Raw genomic sequence first — 21,402 nt, 5'->3', positions numbered from 1 at the left:
TTTGCATACAGTTTAAAATCTGTTATGTTCATAATAGCTGGGGCTTACGAGTTTTGTGTGTGCTTCCAGCCCTACAGAATTTGGCATTCACCCCCTTTTGGTACAGAGGGGAATAGTTTTTGTGGAATTCTGGTACTGGCTATTAAAATGACAAAGTGCAGACATGTGAACCATTGCTGGTGTAATTTTTAAATGTGAATTTCAATAAAATAGCAGTTTCAGTTGTAATGTATGTCTTCTTTCTAATGTGAATGCTTCTAGAAGATTAAGACCTGTCTCAGAAACCTTTGATGGAAGCCTTCTTTTTCAGGGACGATATAACAAATCAATGACATCACTAGGTAAGAGCCTAGAGATTTCTTTGAATCACATTAAGCTGCTAAGGTGAAATTTGCTTAAAAAGAACCTACATGGAGGTCACAAATAGGAAACAGTAGGAGCTGTAGGAGACCCAGGAAATCAACACACCCAAAAGTATCACTCTTCTTTTACAAGTATGCATTTCCTGGGTCATTTAAGACCATTTTTTGTAAATCCTGTGTGGGTGGCATGATCTATGGCAAGAGTTAGCCAGGAGTTTCAGCTGGAGGATTTTTGCAGACTGACATCAAGAAACACTTCGGAGGGAGCTAGACAGTGTTCTGATGGCCTCACACCAAGATCCTTACCATTGAAACAGACGTTGTGACCAATGCCTCAGCATAAGTAATGTGACCTGAGCCTACACCAAAGTAGCATTCCAATTATAAATTTGTGGCTGTTTAATATAGTTTTAATTATATTTTTTTCTCTTTCAACAATTTTTAATTTTTTTTTCCAATAAAATAAGAAAGTATACAAAACATGGTGGGGTTGACCCAAGAGTACAATCATCTCCCTTGCACAGAAAAAAGGATACAATATATAAAGAGGGAGTAAGAGCAAGTGCAAATCAAATTTCCCAACTTTTGTTTGCATGCAATAACATAAAAATCAGCCTAAGTAACTTCAAATATTGTCATTATATTTTCTTTTTTAATATACTTTAGGTCTGCCCTAACTACAAACAGGATATTTAGTATGAAAATATAAATGGTACATAGTGTACCTGTCAATCTTTTGCTAGAATAAACCTTATCACACTTATGTCTAAAACTATCAGGTTTCTGGCAAGTGAGTATTCTAGAAACATTTATTCCTGCAGAACAGATATTTCAAACTTTCACCTAACAAAGTATTTCTTCTGCCCAGATATGTACACCTCTGATCCGGAGGGCCTAGAGGAAAATTATTCAGCCCCTCCCCCCATCTGTTTTTCCATGAAGTATTGCATGAAGAGAGATAAAGAACTTACATGGCTTTTTGGCTGGCTGGACAAGTTGAGGATTTAGATACGGGCTGTTCTCTGCATCTATCCTGCGTTTGTACTTCTGTCGGCCTCCACGCACTCTGTCAAGACGTACACCTGAAAAAAGATACAGTAATAATGTTTAGTTTACACAAAGATCCAAGACATTGATGCAAGCTGTTTTGCCAGAGTTCCACAAGTTGTTCTTTGAGATACACAATTTACTGGTGATATTACCTGAAATCTGATTCTGTATATATAAATATTACCAATATCATCAATATTCTATTGCGTCCAGTCAATGTTGAGGTTACATACTCTATGAGACCTGGTGATGGGGGAGTGTCTGAACCCTGAAATGCATTGGCTCTCTTTTTTCTACCAATGATTTAGGCCCCTTTCACACCCGGTGGGCTCTGTGTAGATCAGCAGGGGATCTTTCCATTGATCCTTTGATAATCAGAACAGAGTGAGTGGATAACAGATTCATATCCGCTCAGTTATGCAAAATGGACACGGACACAGCTCACTCTGCTCTATGGGTGGCTGGGAGCAAATAGACTATGATGTCTGTTTATACCCGACTACTCTCAGATCCACCTAGATCTCCTTCCATTTCTTTTTAGGGGACCAGATCAGGTTGGAGGTAGGCAGGTGTAAATGGACTTGTGTCCATTTACACCTGCCAGTCCATAGAGATACATGGACAATCTGATCAGGTCCGCCTGAAAAACTGACAGGCAGGCATGATCAGATCACCCGTGGGAAAGAGGCCTTAAGTAAACACTGTTCTGAACTCTACAAACTTTGGTCTGGACCATTACTGCTTTGTACAAATTTGGACTTCCCCTAGGACCGTTCTGTTGTTAAGGGTACTCTAGCGTGTGTAAGCAGCCTCACTGAAATGAGCCATCTTAGTCAATAAAATGGCCAATTACAACACAGGATATCAAAAATAGGAGATCTAGCACCTCTTATGCATTTATCTTAAGTGTAATTTTTGCTTTCCTATTGGGGGCATTTTTCTACAGTTCCCATCTTGAGGCACAAATGAAAGTGAGAGGCTAGCTCTCTAAAATAAGGAAAATCCTTTCTTTGACAGTGTCCATTTTGGTAGATTTCCCATTTATTTCTGTTTCAGTGACAACTCAACTTTCCCTCACTTTTAACTTTGCTAACAGTGGTAAGAATGAATCTCCCTCGTGGGTATACAGATAAAAAAAAAACCTGAGGTTCTATCCCTTCCTTAGTCTATCCAAAATGAAAAAAATGGGTTTAGATACACTTTAGAACAAAATCTTGACACATTCAAGGACTGTTACTGCTGTGAGCTGCAGTGTGTATGCCTATCAATCCTATCATGTTAGATTGATTCCAGAAGACCTTTTATTCAGTACACCCAGAAAAATCACCCATGGCAACTGACAAGGGCTGAAAAATCACATTGCAGAGAGATGAATGATGACAGAAAGGTCATTAAATATGCGTGAGAAAAACACGTTGCAGGTTGAAAAGGCAAGCAAAGCCCAATTTAGGTTATGCAGTGCAACGATCAAGAGAAATCAATTACTGATCCAGCAGCACCAAAAAATACATACATATATACAAGGAGACATAAAATGATGCTTTGCGGGGAAAGATCCAAAGGGGATTATTTGTAGCAAATCACTAGATGAAAAGTAGAACTGGGAAAAAAGCAGCCCAGCATTTTAATAGCAATGAGGAGAAAATGAAGTCTGCATAATTCAGGTGCCATCATCCCGCCTATTCTGTGCCTGATTTCATAGAGGCAAAAAAAAAAAAAAAGATGGATAGCGTGAAAAAGCAGTGTGTTTAATCAAATAGTAATGGGACTGTGGCCCAAATTTAAATAATATAAATCTGTTCTAATCAATCATTTTATTTGCATCTTGCTTCTCTTAGGGTTCTGTGCATAAATCGAGTCCCTGGAATAAAGAGCGCAAAGGAGCCAGTGATGAATATCCCTCGATGAGACTTCCGAGACTCTGCTTTATGCTGAGCAACCGAAAATGTTTCAGGCATCAGAGGAAAGACTTATACCCTGTGCCACCTAAAGGAAAACTCCTCTTTCGCTAAACAAATCATATAACGTATATCACCGCTACGCAAACCACTTTGTCATTGAAAGTTATTAAAAATTATCTTTCCATTTCAATCTGCAGCCAGGCTTTTCTAAAAGTGCTAAGAAAATTCAAAAGTGCAGATATAGGAGGTATGAAACACCGCTCTACCAACCCGATGCTTGTAAGAGTATATGGCCTCAACCAAAGCTGCTCCACTGGCCACACCTCCTGACACATTTCACCCCGCCCATCAGGGCTTAGACATAGAGAAGGTAAATTCAAAAGTAATTTTTTTGCCTGCAATGCAACATATTCTAGGGGATGTTCTGTATGTGGTTTGTATAGGAAGTGCCCCTAGGGCATGTCAATGGTTCAGTCTTAAAGAGACTTTGTCACTTAGCCTATGTGATTGGTTGCTAGGCCCAAAAACTGTATCTTGGGAGAAGGTCTCATGATTTCCTATACCAGAACACCAGGCAGGCAGGGTCAGAAGAAGGAGCAGTGGAGGAGTACCGAAGATAAGTATAAGCGGGTCAGGGGGTGGAATAGAAAAACACTGACACTTTGCTCTGAAAGAGACAATGGGGTTGATTTGCTAAACACAAATAGAGTGTGCACTTTGCAAGTGCTGTTGTACTCCAGAGCTTAGTAAATAAGGGGAAGCTTTACTTTACAAAGAATACTTACAAAAAAGAAAAAAAAACATTTTTGCTTGCACATGATTGGATAATGGAAATCAGTAGAGCTTCCCCTCATTACTAAGCTAAGGAGTAACTGCATTTGCAAAGCGCACAGCTATAGTAAATCAACCCCAAAGTCTCTTAAAAAAGTCTGCCATACCGAGAAGGGATGTGATTATAAGGTAGATCCTTCCAATTATAAGTCAATCTAAGGTACTGCAATGGCTTGTCTCTATCAATCTGATAGAAGAATAAGTAATGAAGTTTGATAAAAATCTATTCAATGTAAGTAAATGTCTTGGAGCTGATTATTTGTGTTTTAACATTAGATTTAAAGGGGATCACCTATTTAAAGGGAAATTTCAAGTCTTTTAGAAACTTTTGTTAAGGTGACCCCAGATGTAGAATGAAAATAATGAAAATAATTTGCTTTGAAAAGATAATATGGCAATAAAAAAAAACAGCAACTTTTTTTTATCTGATGATGGCAATTCTGACCCATGTGCTCTACTATGTTACTACATAATTTTTAAGGGAACCTTTCCAATTCCCCCATCAAATGGATGACCCACAGTGAAAAGTCACTTGCCAAGAATCACCAAGACCCGTCAAGACAAATTGAGCTGCCTCTCACTAATTATAGGTAGCCTTAACAAATAATGTAAATTTCTAGTTTAGCCTTGATGGTCGATTAAAGGGTCAATCCAACCAAACCAGATATTTTGGTGATATGTGGAGTCTGCTTGTCTGAAAGACCTCCTAGCTTTTGTCTCTGGCAGTGAGAGCTCATCACCATAGTTCCTAGTTGTGTTTAAACCAACATGGAATTCTGAATGTTCCTAACCATTTTGGGGTTGCCCAATGTTCCTTCCACATTCATAATAAATAAGCAAACTAAGAGTCAAGCAACTACACTAGCCCAACTTTGTAGTGGCCACATTGGGTGTACAGACTTGGGGTAGAAGCAAAGACAATGGCTTTCCTGAGGGTTATAGGACCCCGTTAGGTGTTTTAACTTAAATTGGCAAAAGTGTGCAACGGGGTTAATCCACAGAAACTGAATATCAACCATATATCCTTTTTCATTAGTCTAAAGCTGGTAAGTCATAGATTGCTATAGGTTACCGCACATGACTAATTTTGCTCTGTTATCATATAAAAGCATGCACATTCAGTAACATAATCGCTGCTTGTAATGAGCACCCGTGACAGCCCCGTGTCAGCTCTAGGCTCCAACTCAAGACCAAGCCAGGAATCTGCTGTGTATATTCCCCGGACCTTCAAACAGATGACGCTATGACTGTGAAGTGCCCCGGCTGCTAAATTAAGATGCTGGTTAATTTGAGGCTACTTGCAATTGCGCATTGAATTTCTATTTTTAATCCTGCCATGCAAATTCATTTTGTTGAACCGAAGTGGCATCTTTTTATAGTCTCTCCCATTGACATCAGATAAAGTAACTTGTCTGGCAGCTATTTGAATCAATTTACAGTGGATCAGGGGCAGAAGTGCCAAGCTCAGGAAAAAGAAGAACATTGAGAACGTGTACGGTATGGGTGCGATAGTCCATTAGGATCCCACAGACTCCTGCAAACATGCATTGTCATCACACGGTGGGGAACAATGGCTCAGTATTGCTCACTGCAGTTATGACTAACTCAATATTATACTGTGAGGTTCTTTCTCTTTTTTTTCAGTAGAAGAAATAGAATGCCATTTATTATTGCAGTTTATATACTATTTCAAGCAGCCTTTCCTTTGCCAATGTTTACAACTGTCGCCCAATATGAGTTACTCAATTTATAATCCGATGTGTAATCAGTGACGAAAAACTGATCCAGTCTGTCACCAGAGACCCATTTATTTTGCTGTCTCCCCCCTTCCAAGATACCTTCCAAATACTGTGCATATCGGCCCATTTATTTGCCACCATCTTGCCCCCCATACAAAGGTTCAAAGGATATTTTTTGCAATTATTAAACAGAAATAATAAAACATTTTCACTAGTATTTTTAACAAAGCAAAATAAAACAAATAACAGAAGCTCACTGCTACAGTTTACATACACTTTGCAAACACTTGTGCAGTTAATTAAAGAGTAATGAACCAAAAGGAAATAAAAAAGGCCAAATTGTGGACTTTAAAGGCACTGCAACAAACATTTCATTAAAATCACTTTATTATTTGAATGTAGACCATTACATAACAATGCATAAGGGTTATTCCTCTAAGAATGCAAGACCCCCACGGAGGGGTGGAGCATCCTATGCAGATTACAAAACTCGTCAATTCATATAATAGTTTAAAATTGATACAAATATACCGTGTCCCGGTAAGGGTATCCAAAGACATAGATCAGATGTCAGTAATTGTAGTTACTCTGCAGTTACTAAACATGTTTCGCGAGAGTATCGCTTCTTCTACATGAAAGAAAGTTGGATGCAAGTATAACATAATATAACATATTGTAATGTTGTTGATTATTGGTTATACAAATCCGTAAATACCTTGAGGTATCGGCTACAAAGCAGGAAATGTGTGGGGTGGGATTGATGTTGGTAGCTCATGGAGCAACCCTGTGTCAGGCAAGTCAACAGGGGGATCCCACAAGGATAATACACAACTGAGTAGTCCTAAAAGGGGTCTCCTGATCTATAAAAGGTATGTAGAAAGTAAACATGTCAAGTAACTACAGAGTATCTACAATTACTGACATCTGATTTATGTTTTTTGATACTCTTACCGGAACACGATATATTTGTATATATTTTAAACTATTATATGAATTGACGAGTTTTGTAATCTGCATAGAATGCTCCATCCCTCCATGGGGGTCTTGCATTCTTAGCGGAATAACCCTTATGCATTGTTGTGTAATGGTCTACATTCAAATAATAAAGTGATTTTGATGAAAGTTTTGTAGCAGTGCCTTTAAAGTCTGCAATTTTTTTATTTCCTTTTGGTTCATTATACTAGTCATCATTGGACGTGGCACATAGGAGCCCGTTATATACCCCTACAGTCTGTAACTCTGTGTTGGGTATTTCTTTATGTCCTTACTAATTAAAGAGTAACACCATTTTTGTTGAGAAAATCAATTCCCCATTGGACGATCAATGTATATTGCAAGGATTTTAACAAACTTTGTTTCAGATTCCCATCTTTTGTTATTCTGAAGAAATAGCCATTTGTGTCCATGTGCAGAGTGAATGTGAATAGGAGTGACTTTTTAATTATCAATCAGCTGCTGTAGTTGTAAGGTTCTAATAAGGAAAGTGACAGAGCCTGAATCCCTTTTGAAGTGATTTCCCTTTGGGAGTATCTCACCAAAAATGTCATTTTATTGCAGAGGATGCCTAAAATTTGACTTGTATCTTAGTGCAGACTTCTGGGAAAATCAGTGAGCCAATCACACAAGCAGGAAATTATATTTCTAGGGGGCATTCCATACACCATCTGTGTAAAGAATGTCTCCAGGTTGCCATGTTGCCCTTTTTTTCAGAAAACGACAGCACTGCAGACTGAAAAGGAAAGGTCATTTTTTTTATAACATTCAATTTCAATGCAAGTTGTGTAGCAATTGTACTGTATATAATATATTATTTTATTTATTTGCTATTTTCTTCACATGAAAGTGGAGGGAATCTATTTGTTCATTATGAAAACTCTAATAATTGTTATCTGGTATTGGATCTATTTCTAGAGCTTTCCTGCACAAAAACCTGGCTGAGGTTTCCTGAGGACGTGCTATGGGGCCAGCATCTCGAGCCAAATGTTATTTTTAAGATGCAGCTTGAAATGACATTAACTAATGAATCGCACTCTATAGTCATCTTCTGTGATACTAGTGTTTACATGGGCTCGGTTGACAAAATACTGTTGCCTGTTTACTGCATTCACTTTTTTTTCTTTTCTTTTTTTTTGTTCTTGCAGCTGTCACTGCAACAAGAATGACCGTTATAAAATATTTCAATGGAAACCTACAGACTGGTTTATAAATCTGGAGCCCCTACTAGCTAAGGCATCTTCCTCTTCATATTCTTATCTTTTAGGATTCCGAAAAAAGTACAATATTATGGATGTAGCTGCTGTATTAGTATTTTTAAAATTTTTTGTTCCAGCTCTTCGGCTTGAGAGTCATAGGGAATGGGGCCCCCTGAGGTCCAATAGTCGCTGCCATGCCATGCTTAGCAACACTTTAGTCCTGGTCCCCGTGACACAGGTTTGTCCTCCTATGGTCTGACTCGAGCCCTCCTAGTGGCCAGCCATGTCGCTCTCAAACCCAAACCCCAGAGTGGCAAACCCACATCATGGCCCCCAATCACCGTAATGAATGTCTTACTGAGCAACTCAAATAAGGGTGACACTGTGATCCCAGGACATTGCCTGAGACACAGCATCATCGAGACTGGGGTTCAAGATGCAGGATCATCCCTGCTAATCCGGGAAAGTTGGCATCTATGTCCTGCTATTTGCAGGAACTCGCGCACTGGGGTTGATTTACTAAAACAGTAAAGCACTGTCTGCATTCGGGGATATGCACCTGCACACACACACATGGATGTCAATTTAGGAGCAGCAGCTGTGTCCCTGCAGCCGCTGCTCCCAATAGACATGAATGGGACTTCCTGCATGGTGTTCTGTGCATCCCATGCAGGCAAAACAGGGCCCTCACACAGGTGTACACTTAAGTATGCCCATATTAACAAGGAATCAGACTCAAAGTTAACACAGGTACTTAAACTAAACTTTTTAAAAGCAAGATTGCAACTGTATATTAAAAATAATTGAGCACATTGACATTTGCATTATAATGCATGTGTAGCAACACGTTAAAACACGTGTCCAACTTCTACATATTAAAAATAATGTTTGATCCCATTTCTGCACTGTTGTGCATTTTTAAATACATGCATGTCCATTTGTTTGCATTTAAGTGCACTAGGAGGCCTACAGAAGTCAATGGCAACACATCAAAATGCATTTGACATGTGTTTTGATTAATTAGCAATGGGTATTAACAAGCCTTAGGCTGGCCATACATTATACAATTTTCTTGAGATTTTTGGTTTAGATTTACCAAAAACCATATAATATGAGGTCAAACCTAAGAACACTTTCAATTGTATCCAATTAGGCAGGCTCTTGCACCACATAGTTGAAGGTAAATCAAAAGAAAATTGGGCAGAAATTGGACAGAAAATTGTATAGTGTATGGCCAGCCTTAGTCAATGACTGTTAACTCTATCCGCTCCAAATCCTGAATGCAAAAATGCATTGAAAACAGATGTTAATGCACATCAAAAGCACATAAACGCACAAGGGAAATGCACACTGATGCATTACAACACATCTGTCTAATGCAACAAACATCTGCGTATAGATCTAAATGGGCCCTGAGTATTTAAGCACTACCACAAGGCCATTCATCACTGTTTCTGTCCCGGAACGACCATTGTTATCCTGCTTTTATGACTTAGTGATCCACATGGCTGCTACATGCCTCTATACATGCTAGGCTGGCTTCAGATCACAGACACATGGGAGGGATTTACTAAAACTTCTGCACTCAGAATCTGGGGCAGCTGTGCATAGGCGCCAATCAGCTTCTAACTTCAGCTTGTTCATTTAAACATTGGCAATAAAACCTGGAAGCTGATTGGCGCCTATGCACAGTTGCACCAGATTTTGCACGCTCCAGTTTTAGTAAATAGCCCCCTAGGTGTAGTGAAGGTAGGGCCAGGATAACCCCCTGTACCTTTAAAAACAAATCAGCAATGGCAGCTGCCATCATTTTGTCCTCATAGGTTCACTTTAATCAACAAAACCTTAATTTTTCTCTTCCTTTGCTCAAAATTAGTAATATTTCACTGTAATGTCCTTTCAACCTACCCATCCCCACCATGTCTGTGGGGACCTAAAATATAGCAACGCATCGTAATATAATACCAATATCATATCTTGATAGGCGGCATTATTAATAACACGCACGGCACAATGAAGGAAGCAGCGGCTGGGTTTTACGTGAGAAATGTACATCACATTCACACACACCGGCTGCCATTTTCTCCGAGTGACATCTTATAATTCAATGTCTTCTCTCAATGATTCTGACAAAGGCAGAATCAGAATAAATGAGTCTAGCAAGACAGCCCAGAGCGTTACAATATCCAATAGCTCATTATTTTTAAAGAGCTATCTATAAAGTGATGCTGACAGGGAGTGAGCATTTTATTACTCCTTCAAATGCAGATGTTAGGGAAAACACCAGACAGGGCTGCTGGGAAATCTTAGCATCCCCTGTGAAGAGGGCTGTGTAATCCCCGAAGCAACTTTATTGACAGTCATTGGGGATGGAGCAAGGGTCTGAGCCTCTGATGTGGAAAGCCTTGTGTGAGAAGAGGCGGCTTAGGCTGCCCAGAGCAACTCTCCCATTCATATCTAAAGAGTATGATGAGTATTGCTTGCTATGGATAGCAGAGGCAGTTCCTGTTTGATACCTAAAACTAAAATTAATACCTTCCTGAAAAGAATAAGAACATAGTGGACTTCTTGTTTCTTAACCAACCTAACACTAGGATCTGGCCAATAAATATGGAATTCGTTGCCAAAGTTAGTAATTGATAACAGATCATAAGGAAGCATGTTGTTTCAAGAAAAGATGGCTGTCAATTATTCATCAGTTTTTTAGATCTGCTTGAAATTTTAGATAATATCCTTTAAATATTTTCTTTTGAGAAGTTACACATCTTTACTGTTTTTGACCCAAATTACTTTAGAAATTGCAATTGGTGCAACGAAAACTGTCAAAGTGTTAGGGTTTTTTTTGGTATGCTCTAAAAAGGAATACTTTTTAAAAATGACACTATAACCACAGCCACAATTTCCAAACGTTTTCCTCTTCGATCTTCGATTTGGCCTTAGATGTGCCTGGACTATCAAGGTATATCAAAACCCAGGAGCAAAAATGTAATATATTGCAACTTGTCCTTTCTAAAGCAGAGCTAAACTTACTTCTTCAACAAACGGTTCCTGACCCTCGCCGGCATCTTTTTATTTTTCTTTTAAAGTAAAATTTTTATTGCGTACTTCAGCAAGACAACAAATCTTACAGAAAGTAAATAATAATACACAATTAAGAGGTACAGCAGTTAAAGTATATGGAAGGTCCAAAACATTAAATGTGGATAAAGCTTATTCAGTATGTAATAGGAGGGTGACTGATAAACAAAGGTAGCCACTTCTCCGGGAAGACTCCCGTCATACAAAATCTTATCGTAGCAGTATGCTGTGAAAATATGTCAGTAAGTTACCTCCTATGCAGATTCTTGCTTGTGTGCTTTTTCAGCTTTCCCAAAACATAACTAAAACAAAAGAAAAAAAAAAAAAGCACAAGAAAAGTCAACCCGGTAGCACTAAGATAGTGCTCCAAGCTGCTGCCAACTGACTCACAATTAGTTGTGCGTTCTGCTATATACACTCACTGGCCACTTTATTAGGTACACCTTGCTAGTGCCAAGAAAATATCCCCCACACCATTACACCATCACCAGCCTGAACCGTTAATTCTGACCCAACCATCTGAATGTCACAGCAACCAGTCCGCCCATTCTCCTCTGACCTCTGACATCAACAAGGCATTTTTGTCCACACTGGATATTTTCTCTTTTTCGGGCCATTCTCTGTAAACCCTAGAGATAGTTGTGCGTGAAAATCCCAGTAGATCAGCAGTTTTTGAAATACTTAGACCAGCCCATCTGGCACCAACAACCATGTCACGTTCAAAGTCACTCAAATCCCCTTTATTTCCCATTCTGATGCTCGGTTTGAACTTCAGCAAGTTGTCTTCACCACATCTAATGCCTAAATGAATTGAGTTGCTGCCATGTGATTGCTTGGTTAGCAATTTGTGTTACTGTTGTGTTACTATTTGTGTTGTTCTGGGTGCCACTCTTCATCAGTCTTCACTAGCCGGCCTAAGGACCACACCAGTGATGTAAGCTGAGCTGGGGATGTACAGCTCAGTTTACATGCCAGGGAAGACAGTGAGCAGACAGGTAGGTGTAATTTATTGCAGAAGAGACATTGCATATCTCTTCTGCACAGGGGCGGACTGACTATTTGGAAACTCGGGCACTGCCCGAGGGCCCAGGGTCACTAGGGGGCCCCATGAGATGCCCCTGGTACCTTCTTCATAGGCTTTTTTGAGTTTGGGCAAGGACACAGGGGCCCCATGATCCCCTATTGCCTGGGAGCCCCATGAGTTGTCAGTCCGCCCCTGCTTCTGCAATAAAGTGCCTGCCTGCTTATATTTTTCGACAGCGGAACTTTAGTTCCACTTTAAGATTCTTTTAGTTTATTTTCACCTGGTGATCCTGCCAGTAACGCACTTCCTGTCCTAGACTCACTTAATGAATGGTATGTATGGAGAAGCCATGGATAAGCAGTATGGCAGAAGTAAGTAACCAGGACAAGAAGTGTGTTAGGACTACAGAACACCTCCCCTCTCCTCACTGCACGTGGTGGTGGTGGTGGTGGTGGGGTGTGGGGGGGGTTGTAGTCCAGTGGGTGAGAACATGGCCTAAGTTTCAGTGCAGCTGAGGCAGAGTTGTCAGCTAACTACACAAATGTAGGTGCTCAAAAGATTTCTGAAAAGACCAAAAGGTATTTTCTAGCATTTTTAACAAGACAGACGTGAGATAAAGTGACAGTATTACTGAGATGCACAGTTTTTTTTGCACCCATAGACTTTGCAGTACACATTGTATTAGTGTGCTTTGTGACTGACTCAGTGATATTGGTAGGAAATACTTTCAATCAGTCATAAATGTAAACGATCTACATGACGATCAGTTCTCCAGCACACACAAACAGATATTTATATAAACAATCAGAATCGATTGACAAAATTCTGCCTTGGCCAAAAGACGTTGCCTGCAAAATCAAGATCCCTAAATAAAATCAGTGTCACTGGTTTGCCATTTATTCAATTAGATCAAATCAAATGATCTTAGTGATACACGTGTGGCCACCATTTTTCAAACTGGTGTCAGACCTTCTTTTAGACAACCAGACCTGTAAAGTTGGCCAGCTTGAATATCTATCAGAGGTCCTAGTCAAGGGATCGGAGGTACATAAAAGGTTAAATAACTTTATTGACATATGTCACCGTCATTGACAAAACCTTTTGATATATGAGCTGCATGCACGTCTCTGGTATAACTTTATTGGCAGCTGCCATAAAAGACAGCTTCTGGGTTTTTAACACTGGGGAGACTTCAAATTAAATGCCTACAAAATAGTTTATTGACGGAGCTTTGTTGATTAATTCTGAAGCAGGAACATTTTAGAAGTACAGCGACGATAACCAAAGCTTTCACAGGAAAAATACAGCAAATAATAAACTGAAACTAAAACTGGCCAATTCATTTTGATTTTCAGAGTTTCAGATCTGCATACTTGATCAACCTCTGGTACCCTGGTGCCCAACCTGTGGCCCAGTGACTCCTACAGACAGTATTCTTTAGACTTCTAGAAGTTAAATGGCTCGATTTATTTATTTTACGCTATCGTACTGTTCTGTCCAACCCTTTCCTCCTCTGATCTTGTGATACAATTGACTTTGAAGGAGGCTGCAGGGAGCACAAATGTTGGACCATTTATTTGTAAAGGGCCTATTATAGTAGTGATTTCCAGTCCCACGTGATGTACCTTCAATTGGCTTTAAGGCTTAAGGCTTTTTACCTTCATGCATTCAGTAATGTGCATAAGAGCAGTGGCTCTCTCAGGTCTCTCCTCCCTCACTGGCTGAGACACAGCAGCGGGAGCCATTGGCTCCTGCTGCTGTCAGTCACAGCAAGTGAGGAGGGAAAGGGCGACTGAGCCAAGCCACACTCTGTGTGTCTTATAGGCACACGGTGGCGGCTCGTCAGTGAGCATGCACAAATGCCACCAGAGCAAGCTGTTTTGGCACTGTATTAGCCACAAAATTGGTAGCCATCTTGGTACAGGCAGGGCTTTGCTTTCTCATGTTAGAACTGCCCCCCCCCTTTCCCCCAGAAGACTGGTGGTCTGAATACTGACTGATAAAAAAGTCCAGCAAAAGGAGAAGTTCAGAAATTACCGATTGGCAAAATTAATGTGGCAGAATCAGGGAGATCCTTGCACTGGAGCTTCCTCTCTGGCCAGGAGGACAGTGAGCAGCACAACACTGACATCACCAAATATCACTAAAGAAACAAAAAAAAGCACTGTGGACTTTGAAGGTGCTGTAGGACGAACAGGCTAAAAACTTTTATATTATTTTACAAATTTTATTTTGTATCAATTTATAAACACATGGATTCACAATTAAAAGAAATTAAAGAATAAATTGTGTTAAGAAACGAAAATAGTCTTAGTTGTATCCATATCACATATGCTATAGCTATTCACAATGTATATTGGGTCCTTATACAGCTTTGATATATGCACAGAGGCCTTCCAGGGATATAAAATCTAAAAAATCATGAAAATAGGAGTACAAGTAAAAATTGGTATACTTTTTATTAAGTGGCCATCCTTTTTTATTATGGGAAGATTTTTAGACAACAATACTTGACTGAATTGGGCCTAGTGTGCTACATATGGACAGCTGTGGATCTGGTGAATTAATGCTGGGATGGTTTTAACGGAGATGGAAAGCAGGAGCAAGCAGGTGTTTGTCCTTTAGCACCGTCAAAGTCTGCAGTGCCCTTTTTTTGTTTTTTTTAGCATATCTATCTAGGATATGGTGCTTGATACACTGATCCCTTTAAGTATTAGACCACCAAATATCACTCCAAATCTTCTGAGACTAGCAGTCAGAGGCAGCAGTGCCTTATATTTCACACTGAAGATATACAGCTATGAGGCTCAATGCACAGGAGGACCTAGGTACTGAAAGTGCAATGCTATTTTTTAGGAATGATTTATAAAAAAGGTAGATTTTTTTCATGATACTCTTTAGGCACAGCAAACATTTCTAGATGTTTTCTATACCAAATGTACTTTTTTTTTAGTTCAAGTCCACGTAAAAAAATACCTATAACCAGTACAATCTACCAGTTCCCCAGCCTACAAGGGGCTAATGCACACATGACGCCTACAACAGTTGCACAAACCATCAGAATGCAACTCAGATAAATCTATCGACCCCAAAATACTATGTATCACCACAAACTGGCTCTGTGTATAATAACAGCCATATCACATGAATAAATGCGTTTGTCCATTATGCTGTCCGCTGAACACATTATTATAAAAGTAATCTTTTTCTTTTTTGTAAAAAGATCAAAGGGATTTAGATTGCAGGGGGAAGCAGGAATCCATATACTCATTGTACAATGTGCCGATGACACCGCTGTAGCGAAGACCGAGGAATCTCATGACTTTGCCTTAAACAAGGAGGCATCAGAAAATTGATATCAGTAGTGGGCCTTGCTGCAGCCTGAGATGCTCAGTAACATAAGACGGTTTAATAAAGAGGACACTCATCCTACAAATGCAGAAGGAAGCCAAATATGTCAGCAGGGAACATCTCTCTGATACAGTTAATCTCTTCCGAGATGCTAGCCCCTTTTCTAGATGTAAGACAGCTCTAGGAAGCATGTTACTCCTTGTTCTGCTCTCCTAAATAGTAATTCTATGTGGCCTCTATATGTCAACGAGAAGATGGGGGGGAAGCATGCTGGGAATGAATTTTTAAAGCACTAGTATAGATAAGATATTTTACATGTCAGCAAGAAAATTGCCTTTTTCTCATTTATTTTCCTGGCCTTCAACAAATACTTAAATATTAAACATATCGATGGAGGATCTGCCTGTCTCTCTGCTGTCAACAGGGGTATGGGATCTGTTGTCCAGTATGTGATGAACAGGGACTGAGAAACCTTTTAATCCAAGTATTTCTTTATTACAAAAAAAAAAAATGTGCATACAGTATGTGTTTAAAGACACATAAGTATAATTGTCCAAGTCTGTCTTTATAGTAACTGGCTGAAATCCCCAGCACATTAGTTCTAGACTTAGTGAGAAAAATGAGCAAATTAGTCGGTGTGGGGATGCTTCTCTAATGTCTAGTCAGCACATTCTGGGACGGTCAGTGGTCAGTTTGAACTGTTTAAAGTGAATGTCCAACCAAACCTTTTTAATGGGATGACTTTAAACCTGGTGTTTACTGCTATCCTGAATCCACTAGAAAGAAAACCTGACCAAAACAAGACAAAGGTTCTAATCCTTTGCCTGCTTTGCCCTAACAAAAAAATAGGTTTACCTGGACATTCACTTAAAGCAGAACTCCATCCAACAGGGGAAGTTCCCTATTTCTGCCACCTCTCCTCTTGAAATTTTGCACTTTTTTTTTCTTGGGAGCAGAAACCAGGTTTTGACAGGTACTCACTCCCACTTGATTTCCTATGCAATCAGAGTGGAAGTTTAGCCTCACCTCTCTTTCCCCCAGCTTTCTGGAACACGTCAAAGGTCCCAGAAGGTTGTTGGATCATTCACAAAGCCCATTGTGGCTCGTGCATGTGCAGCGGGAAGCCACAAGGAGTTACAGCTGGCTTCCCACACTAAACAGGATGGCACTCGGGACCCGAAGACGCGAAGGCCTGGGTGAGGACGGTGCTGGATCCTTAGACAGGTAAGTGTCCTTTTATTAAAGGACTTTTAATTTGTTCTTTCTACAGTGAAGATTCCCTTTGAGTGAAGAAAAGTGATTTCTCCCATCTGGCTTTGCTGTGTTGTAGGGGTGCCTGGATCACAAATCCAGCAAAACAGTTAAAAATCTTCCAAGTTGCAAGTTAGGAAAGCTCACCTATGGTGTATTTAGCTGTTTGCTAGAAGATAATAACTTTGATTAAGGGAACAAAAAGTTGGGCATGATCAAACCTTTTAATACAAATTCCAAGACAAACTGGCCAACCAAAACCCGATATCCACAGTCCTGAAAGCTAGGATTGTACATCTGTCTATAAAGTGCCAAAGACACTGGGTTCCTTGATTTGAATCTTTGCCATTACACTATCTACATGAAATTCATACAGGTTTCCTCCAGGTACACCAATTTTCCTCCCGCATTACAAAGACATGCTGCCCAGTTAATTGGCTCTTATCTAAACTTGCCCTAGTATGTGTGAACAAACTGGTTATGTCCATGTGTGTACATTCTGTATGCCAGTCCCAAGTTGGGAATGGTTTAGGAAAGACCTGGTAACGTGCATCATGAAAAAATTTGCCAAGAAATTTTTTTGTAAAAGGCTAATAGGTATATCAGAAATTATGCCCAGAGAGATAGCACATAGAATCGCCAAGAGTTACATACAACTAAATGATATACAATATATACAGGTATAAATGTGAAAAGTGGCCAGGCATACAGTCAGTGTACAGGGGCACCTGAAATGCAATGAATTTAATTTTGGATACTTTTCACCTGGTATTTCTGACACAGCCTATGATAGGTCAGATGGGGCATGTTAAACACAGTGTTTGTCTTGATTTAAAATGGAAACAATACTGAGACTCTATTGAATAACATGCACACCATAATGATGTGAATGGGGATTTCTTTTGAAGAGTTGGGACACAGCTATCTATTCCCAAAAACACCATCCTCATGCATGTCACACCTGTGAGATCACAGTGGGGTTCTGTCTAGCTGACAACTGGTGGGTGAGTAATCCGGAGATGTCCTAACCCCCCCCCCCTTACATGGATTAAAGAGCAATTCCAGGCCACCAGTGAAACCAATCTGTGATCTGCTAATGCGTGCCAGCAAACAACACAGCTGTGCTAAAGTCAGAGAGTTCAGACAATTTACTTCTGTCTCCTATCTTGTGCTCCATGTGTCACAAGTGCATTCAAACTTGCAAGGAAGGCAGTCTTCTAGTTCTGCAAACAGCATCACTCACAGCCTTTGCCTTGCAAAACACAAAAGGCATAATATTGGCCTCTGGTTGGCTATTACCAGCTTAAAGCTGAACTCAAAACAGATATAAAAAAACAAAAATTAATACAGGTTTCTATTCAATAACACATCATTAACTGTATTTATTAGTGGATGTAATGTAAGTAACCAGATTTGACTTGGTATCTGCCTTACAGTACCTGTACAGCATAGCTCAGACTGAGGAAAGGTGAAGAAACACAAGGAGCTATGTAGTTGTGCTGCAGTGCACAGAGCATTCCCATAGGAGAAAAATATAGCATGTCAGAGAACTGTTTCTGTTGTTTCTCCTTCACTGTCCATCACAGGCTGGGGGTGAGTCCATGATAAGTTGGGCTCCAAGAAAACCGGTTGGATAATGTTGGCCATCATTCAGTGGAGAAGACTGAGGACATCTAGTGGCAGGAAGAATTACTGCTTCAGAGGAGACAGCTCCAGATGTGCCATGAAAATTGCAGCAAAACACACTTTGTATTTGATCTTTTAATGGGCTTTTGATCTTTATTTTTTGCCTGGACTTTTACTTTTGGAGCTAAAAAGGAGACCGACTTGGAGAATATTCACCATTGGTCTCCAAACTGCAGCCCTTTGCTAGCCTTTATCTGGCCCTCAGAGCACTATTCTTCCCACTGATACTAGGCACTATTCCTGTCACAGACACTAACAGTTGTAAATTCCTATTACTGACACCAGTGATGGGGCAATATTCCTCCCACTGATATCAATGATGGGGTACTATTCCTCCAACTAATACGAATGATGAGGCACCATTCCTTCAACTAATACCAATGATGGGGCACTATTCCTCCCATTGATACCAATGATGGGGCTTTATTCCTAAAACTAACACCAATGATGGGGCACTATTCCTCCCACTGATACCAATGATGGGGCACTATTCCTCCCACTGACACCAATGATGGGGCACTATTCCTCCCACTGACACCAATGATGGGGCACTATTCCTCCCAGTGATACCAATGATGGGGCACTATTCCTCCAACTAATATGAATGATGGGGCACTATTCCTTCAACTAATACTAATGATGGGCTTTATTCCTAAAACTAATACCAATGATGGGACACTATTCCTCCAACTGATACCAATGATGGGGCATTATTCCTCTAATACCAATGATGGGGCACTATTCCTCCCTTTGATACCAATGATGGGGCACTATTCCTCCAACTGATACCAATGATGGGGCATTATTCCTCTGACTAATACCAATGATGGGGCACTATTCCTCCCATTGATACAAATGATGGGGCACTATTCCTCCCACTAATACCAATGATGGGGCACTATTCCTCCCACTGATACCAATGATAGGGCACTATTCCTCCCACTGATACCAACGATGGGGCACTATTCCTTCCACTGATACCAATGTTGGGACACTACTCCCCCTACTGATACCAATTATTGGCCACTATTTCTCCCACTGATACTAATGATGGGGCACTATTCCTTCAACTGACACCAATGATGGGGCACTCTTCCTTCAACTGACACCACTGATGGGGCATTATTCCTTCCACTGATACCAATGATTGGGCACTATTCCTCACACTGGTACCAATGATGGGGAACTATTCCTTCCACTGATACAAATGAAGGGGCACTATTCCTCTCACTGACTTCAATAAGGGGGCACTATTCCTCCCACTGATACCAATGAAGGGGGACTATCTCCTTCCATTGATACTAATGTTGGGGCACTATTCCTCCCACTGAAAGTAATAATAGGGCACTCTTCCTCTCATTGAAACCAGTGATGGAAAAAATTCTTCCCACTGACACCAATGATAGGGCACTATTCCCCCCAAAGATGGGGACTATTTTTCTTCCTACTGACCACAGATACTATGTAATTGTTTATTCCCTCTGATGCAAGGACACTTTCTACCCCCACTTGCCACAATCTGCCAACCCTAAGCTCTAAAGAACAATGTCCTTGACCCTTTGTTTAGGAAGCTTGAATACGCCTGATATACACACAGTACCAGACCTGGCCAGCCTTTTCAGTGAACACCCCACTCCCTGCATATCAGTATTTGTACTTGTGTTTCAAAATGGGAGGAGGGCAGGGGATTTCCAATTTTTTTGGGGGGTAAAATATCACTCTTTTTTCTAATAGCAGGGAAAAACACATTTGCTGCTACACCAGTCAGTAAATAAAAAAGATGTCTGTCCTTCCATCTCCCTGCTCCTATCATTTCAGGTTCTTTCTTCATTTTATTAAATGCCAGTGTTGTTGCCTTATTTATTGTTAAGCCATAATCTATTTTAATTCCTTAGGGTGTAGCCAGATCCCCGGGCTGCAGGACATCTCATATGTTGTAAAAGTGATGATGGTGTAATATATAACGCGCTGATAATCGACACCGGCTTTGCTGTAACTAAATCCGTAAAACAATGCATTTTCAGGCCGCCGAGAGGGGCCCGGCTACTGGGAAACCCCCCATGATTCCACCCTCATTTTCTTTTGTAATGCCATCACAGTCCAACCAAGTGACATTCTATCCGTCTTACACCTTGCGCATCTGTTCCCAAGCTAATAGTTTTTATGATTAATGGAAGGTTTATTAGCGATATTACATTACTGATAGCACTGCTTAAATCAAGTTATCTGTGCCCCGTGCATGCAGCTGAGAGTGGTCAGCCAGCAAGACACACATATCTCCCATCAGCCCCAGAGATAAAGCATCGATCACGTATTCATCCCGTGCTATCCCGGCCTTATTGTTCTAAAGAGGCTAATACGTCGCAGGCGCGTTGCAGGTCAATGCAATACTCTGCATTATAATTACTTTCTGAAATTGCGTGATTGTTTCAATATCAATACCTGCCATGAAATGCCATCAAATTGTATTTTAATCAGATTCAGGACAATACTATGGGGGAAAGCGGCTATTATGGAATACATCCTGAAGGGTTTTTTTTTTTCTTTGCCATGATCTAATCTGAACCTTTGTGTTTTTGTGTTCATTTTATTTATGTGGCAGTATTGTTTGCTGTTTTTTTTTTTAATTCTGTTCAATCATTTGTGATTACTTATACTGGCATGCGATAGACATTTGTTATTTGATGGGTTGGCAAATTTAATATGTAAGGCAAAGGTAGCAAAGCTAATACAGAGGTTTTTGTTTTGTTTTTTTTTTATTTACATGGATGAGTTTGTGGTCAAGATGAATTCCAGGACCTGATTTTATTCTGCTGCCGATAATTAACTCTTATAGGTCTTGACCCTCCCTCTCCTGTGACAGGACAGTGAAAGCAGAGACAGCAGACTAATGAGCTCATCTTTCTGTCACTCTGTTCTCTCCCACAAACAGCATGT

The 21,402-nt window shown here is 40.2% G+C and overlaps 1 protein-coding gene across 10 annotated transcripts in view; it reads right to left on the bottom strand.

Annotated features, from left to right (window-relative positions):
* Nucleotides 1–21,402, bottom strand: part of ESRRG (estrogen related receptor gamma) — a 1,108,989-nt gene that overhangs the window by 94,567 nt on the left and 993,020 nt on the right. For all 10 annotated transcript variants that reach the window (XM_089684805.1, XM_089684808.1, XM_089684809.1 and 7 more), the window contains one exon: nucleotides 1,334–1,444. In XM_089684805.1, the coding sequence (XP_089540931.1) occupies nucleotides 1,334–1,444 (111 nt within the window). The remainder of the gene's footprint in view (nucleotides 1–1,333; nucleotides 1,445–21,402) is intronic.

This window comes from Staurois parvus, unplaced genomic scaffold (genome assembly GCF_062004578.1).
Source record: "Staurois parvus isolate SC_StPar_1 unplaced genomic scaffold, SC_StPar_1.0 ptg000357l, whole genome shotgun sequence".
Classification (NCBI taxonomy): Eukaryota; Metazoa; Chordata; class Amphibia; order Anura; family Ranidae; genus Staurois; species Staurois parvus.
This window is presented reverse-complemented; position numbering and strand designations above follow the sequence as displayed.